The following is a 6,000-nucleotide window of genomic DNA, read 5'->3' as shown; positions in this document are numbered from 1 at the left end:
AAGGCACCAATCAAGTAATATATTCAAATTCTGCATTTTTAATATAAGAAAAATGTCAAAATTCTCGATAAAAAAATAAAGAAGAACGTGCGTTTTATTGCTCATTGTGAAACAGCGTAAGTTTTGGCAACGTACGCTCCGCCCTCGAGTGGCGGTTGGCCAAGCGAACCAGCAGGAGGCCTCGTGATTGGTTCGGCCAGCTGTCAACCACGCGAGATCTCCTCAGGCGTGCGGTAGCTGTGAAACATATCATTTGCTGTGAAGTGATCAGACCGAGGGAGAGATCAGCCTTAGACCATCACCGCGCAAACACACCACGCTTGTGAATTTTTGCATGTCAGGAACGGAGGATCCTGTCGCCGGTCAACGGCCGTTTTCCATCTTGTATTCATAACGCATAAATCGGCGGCATGTGGAATTGTATCAGGATTAGGAATTGGCTTCCAATCGCGTGCCTGCTGTTAACGATGTGGACGAAGGTGAGAGCGCTGATTGTTTCTAGTATTGCAGATCGTTTTAATTGCCATAGCAGTGATCAGCGGGCAAAAGTTGATGGGTGTGGGCTGATGATTTCAATAAATTCTGCTCCATGTAATCGATATTTCAGTTACGCAGCCACATGTGCTCATGCATTTGGAAATGTCATAATGTAAGAAATGTTAACTTGCACCACGATTAGGGTGGATCAGTTGGAGGGTCTTTTAAAATGCATTGCTGTTCCCTCTCCTATAATACGCACTAACAGGTTAGCAAAATTGGAGACTTATTCTCTGGAGACTTGAATGCACAAGCACACGCTGCACATTCCCTCAAATAATATCTCATTTTTAAATAATATACAGGCTGTTTATTTATTTATTTTGTTTAAATGTTATTTTTAGGTGTCCCATTCCTCCGGCTATTTCGAGCTGCAGCTGATTGCTGTAGAAAATGTAAACGGTGAGTTGTGGGACGGGGAATGTTGCGACGGCACGCGGAACTCTCAAGACCAGCGCTGCGTTCGGGACGAGTGCGATACTTACTTTAAAGTGTGTCTGAAGGAGTACCAGTCAGAAGTCACCACCACTGGCCCGTGCACCTTTGGCTCTGGATCTACTGACGTTCTCGGTGGAAATATATTTTCTTTTAAGACGGCAAAGAACAATCCCAGCAAAACGAGCGACGTTGGAAAGATCATCATTCCCTTTCACTTCGCCTGGCCGGTAAGTGCGCGTCTTTTTATGAGCTATAATAATAACGTGCCGCGGTGAGCTGTCACTGCTCGGAAGTTGAGTGCACTATATTGTTACAATGATGACAGGGTGTTTCTTTTTTTACTCATGCTTTCTGCATCGATTTTTATTTTAAAAATGATTAACGGTCATCTATAGTTCATTCGCTTTTCTGTGAGTCTTTGAAACTGGCTGCTTTTAATGTGAAACGCACACTACTTCACTCATAAATGAAAATCCGCAGGTTGTTTCAATCCATGTAGCCAGGCTAACGTTATTACTTTTTTCCCGTGGAGCACGAGATGTTAGACGCTCACTATTCGCTTGCCTAACGGAAGAAAGTCAAGTTTTAAAACAACATGATGAGAGAATATCATCTGGCTGTTTCAAAATGTAGCTAGTGAGCCTAACTTACCTAGACACCAATTCGGGGCATCATTGGCGTGTGCACAACGATATCTCACTAGGTAGGCAGCTCACTAGTTCTGCGAATATTCACCAAAGCTTCTAGTGTACTCAAATGTGACGCACACACCAAAGACAGCTGCCCATGTGTGTCCATGGTCTGCGTAATTTTGTTAAATTGCACTTTAGTAGCTTATTGCTACGAAAAATGACCACGCTAACAAACGTTTCCGCTAAAAATACCACAGTTGTGCTACTTATTGTTGGGAGAAAACACTAGTGTTGTAAATCCCGTTTCAACGTCTGCAATGCATTGGTTTGGCCTCAAAATTTGATAACAAAACACTTTTTTTTTGCTAACTTAAGCTAAAGCGTTTATTCATTTTCCTATAAATGACCATTACATTTTTGTTTAAAAAAATATATATTATTACAACCATCAACTACAACAACACTAAGAAAAAATGAATATGGAATCTCCTTCAAGCAGTGTAAGAAGCTTCTAGGTTTTGTTTGCTCATTTATGTTAGTGTTGGCTAATATCACAGTTTTATAGTACCTAATTTAGCAACACTAACTGTGGGATTTTAGTGGAAAGTATAGTTACCATGGAAATTTGTTGTGAGGGTTAGCTGTGTACTGGTTCTCCCTTGTGTTGATTTGTGAAAAACTTATCAAGTGTCTTTCCAGACACGCAGGTACATTACTGATGCTGATATCAGGTGGCAAATCGCTGCAATGTTTTATGCAGTTCAGTGTCACACCCGCAAACAACAACAGCAACAAAAAAAAGAGATGTTGCGTAGTATTGACTGTCAGCTTTGGACGGCAGCCCAGTTAGGCACACACTCACCTGTGGTTGATAGCAAACCTGCCCTTCTGTAGGCGGCTAGGCGCGCGCCCCCCCCCCCCAACACACAGCCGTTTATGTTAATGTGTAACATGCTATCAAACTGACCCTTTTGGGGCCGGCTTTGATGCTACACCTGCTTCTCTTCTGACCCCCACTTGAAATTTCACCTAGATATGTCCCTATATAACGCTGATCACATGATCTGTGACTCTAGACTCGCGTCTGAAAGCCTGTGATTGAGTTTGAATTTCCAAAGCCATGTGTTTGCAGTTCCTTAGTGTCCCATGGAAGCTAATGAAATTGCTAGAGGAATGCGTTCCTGAATGCCTCTACATCCGGACATCTGTTTGATGTGCTCGGTGTAACCTCATCTTGTACCTAGATGAGGTCCTAGCACCTCACCCAGAGTCTTGGAGATGGAGTCCGCCACCTGTCGGTGTAATTACTATTAGTACTATTTTAATATCTTGTTTGCTGATGTCCGAGAATGATCTCGGGACAGCATTTGCCTCGATAGTTTGATTATAAGGATAAATACGGGTTTCCTGATTTGACTTGATTGAATCTTTTGATTCTATTGGCTATAATTTCAAGTCAACTTTAGTTACGTGTAAAATGATTGCAATATTACACGTCAGTTTTAAACTCCCGTGAGTATAAAAAGTCAGGTCGAATGATTTACGAGTGACCCCTTTCAAAAGAATCAGTTTTTAAATCAGACTAGATGTACTTTTTATTTTGAGTCACTAAAAAGAGTTCATAAGACTTTTTTTTTGTGAATCAGATCACACTGGCCATGCTGTTATTGCATACAACACATTTTTTGCTATTATTTTGGTGTACTTGGCCGTTTTTTTTTTTTTTTTTTTTTTTTTTTTTTTAACCATATCGCATTTAATTCAGACTGCATACAAAAGCGAAAAAGGCTGTCAAAATTGTACCTTTAGGGGTACAACAGTTGTCGCTGGGGCAGTACCCTTAAAAGGACATCTTTGTAACTTTTTTTACTCCTAAAAGGTGCAAATTAGTACCTTTGACTACTACTATGAACCTTTTTGTGGTAAAAAAAAAAGTACAAAGATGTCCTTTTAGGGGTTTTCTTTTTTTAGGGGTATTCTTTTGCTACAGGGATGTAGATTCAGTGGCGGGGAATGCAGGATCGCTTGCATATCCTTATCAAGAGTGTTCTAATGTAGATTGTGATAAATCCCAGTCTTACTTATTAGGTGCTTTTATCTTCATCTTCTCGTAGAAGTTAATAGAAATCCAAGCTCCTTTTAAAGTACGAAACTGGCTTTTTGTTGTGAAATAACCACTCATGAGTTTTTTTTAAATGTAGACTTTTCATAAGTCAATGGGCTGACTCCCTGATCAGTGCCCTGACTACTGAACTAGGGAGCTGATTGAGACGCACCCTTGAATCTAGTAGGTTAGTAAGATCCTCACCTGTTAGTTCTAGTCCCTTGCGCTTGTGTAACATAGGTTTGTTTTACAGTTTTAGTGGATGTGTAACTCCACAGCGCAAGAGCGTGAGAGCCGGTACCCACAAGAGCCTCTCTGGTGGCACTGTGAATGTTGACGATAGAGACGGCAGCTGTATCCGTCCGTCAGTTGAGGACCACTGCGCTCCAAGGCTAAACGGCAGCGTCAGCCACACCTGATTGGGAGCTTGCTGGGCAGTTGCTAGGAGACGGTTACATGGGCCTTTAGTAAACAATTATCTATTGCCCTCTGTGTTCCCTTCCCCCTTAACTGATCTTTCAGTGGAGCCACTCGTTCTCGTCTCACCTGGGAAAGAAGTGCTAGAGCCTCACAACTGATTACACTATTGACTGTGTAATTAGCCAGTCACAGCTGGCTTCGTCTCCGGTCAACAAAAAGCAGTAATTGTCCAGCTCCGCATCAGAGCAGGTGGCTGCTGATTGGGACTGATTATAGATCGCTGCTCCCCCAAGGCCTCAAAATGTCCAAGTAAGCAATGTCCATCTTTTGTCTGTGTTATTGTCTTTCATGGGGGTTGATCAGAAGCCGGTAAAGTTGTGGGTGGGTGTCACGTTTTCACGTGTTGTAAAAATGCTACCAAATTAGCAATAAATAAAGCAGGACATGACCGGTACAAATTGGATATATGCAGTTGGATTTGTTTTTTAGGGAGCATTTATATAAAATAAGTTCAAAAGCAGCTAGAAAGAGTGTGACTGAAGGGTTTTTAACTTGATGGTAGGGGTGGGCGATGTGACCCAAATTTTACATTTTATTTCACAATAACGACATATCAAAATTTTTGATGCTATTGAAATATCATAATTCTCATTACCATTTTCAATGTAATTTTAAACTAATACTAGCTTATAGAAACTCCCAAGCTTACTGAAGACAAGTGCAAAGAAAACAAACTACAATAGAACAGACACGCATTATATAGACCTACCTGAAAAACGTCAAGCGCTAGAAATACTACATAAAAAGTAATCAAATGTATTTTTATAAATTCAATACATTGTCATTACTCTGTAAATTAAATATACATTTATTCTCATTAAATTTACAAAAGTGATTCAGTCAAGAGCAGCGAGAGATTTTTAAAATGTGCTAAATTTAGATTCCGTCACTTTAAGACCGACAGCACAGATCCGATATTCTCGTGTTTTCTCTCTCTCGACTGTTAACATTCACTTAAGACATAAAGACTGTTTGCTTGCAAATACGTGGTCACTTTGACACCATAGTTGTGTGTATTTGACCGTTCAAGCCCAATTAGGCAGCAAAAAGCTCTGTTCAGTTCTCATGTGCTCTGTGAGCAGCGGCTTCATGTCATGCGTCTCTCAGGCTGAGATGAGAAACGGTTTCTGACAGCGTGCACATGTACTGAAATGAGTTCTCTTTCGCTGCTCAACTTTTTAAAATCACCTGTTTTTAAAAAGCAGTGCTCAAAAATGCATGCAAACGAAAAACTTTCATGGCACAACAAGAGTGCATAATCACGATAGAGAGAGACTACAGTCCAAAATCTACTGTACGTGAATGCTTGTGGTGGAAGACTTAATAAACAGAACGAAAATCTTTACAAATATATCCATCTAATCCTTATTTGGGTTGAGTTTGAACGCCCAAATTTTCTGAGAGAATGTTGTTAGCTTTTAGCATGCTAATTAATGCATCACGGCTTAAAATATCAAAACTATGGCAACGCTTTACAGTAACGATCTTTACAATAATATTGTGATGGATAACATGAACAATCTAACTGATAAATGCTATAACAGTTACCAGAAACATAACCTCACTAGTAGACTAGTCAGTTATTGGATGACTTGTTGACTGCTGTGTTGCATCCCTAGATCAAATAAATAATTGGTCAAGGCAGAGTAGCTTTTGTTTTAACTGGCTGCAGTGTTCGTAGTCATCTGCAGTGGCTTGTGATGTTACAGGAAGAGCCAGTATTGATTCCTCTCTCTCTCTCTCCATGGTGATTCACCAGGAAGTTTAAGATCATGAGGAATCTCAAGCTGGACGTGAGATGCTTTTTCT

The 6,000-nt window shown here is 40.5% G+C and overlaps 1 protein-coding gene across 2 annotated transcripts in view; it reads left to right on the top strand.

The window, feature by feature from the left end:
• The first annotated feature begins 264 nt into the window (after positions 1-264).
• Positions 265-6,000, top strand: part of jag2b (jagged canonical Notch ligand 2b) — a 57,502-nt gene continuing 51,766 nt past the window's right edge. For both annotated transcript variants that reach the window (XM_067417007.1, XM_067417006.1), the window contains exons 1-2: positions 265-479; positions 882-1,202. In XM_067417007.1, coding sequence (XP_067273108.1) covers positions 411-479; positions 882-1,202 — 390 coding nt within the window. In that variant the 5' untranslated portion in view covers positions 265-410. The remainder of the gene's footprint in view (positions 480-881; positions 1,203-6,000) is intronic.

The sequence above is a fragment of the Pseudorasbora parva genome, chromosome 15 (genome assembly GCF_024679245.1).
Source record: "Pseudorasbora parva isolate DD20220531a chromosome 15, ASM2467924v1, whole genome shotgun sequence".
Taxonomy (NCBI): Eukaryota; Metazoa; Chordata; class Actinopteri; order Cypriniformes; family Gobionidae; genus Pseudorasbora; species Pseudorasbora parva.
This window is presented reverse-complemented; position numbering and strand designations above follow the sequence as displayed.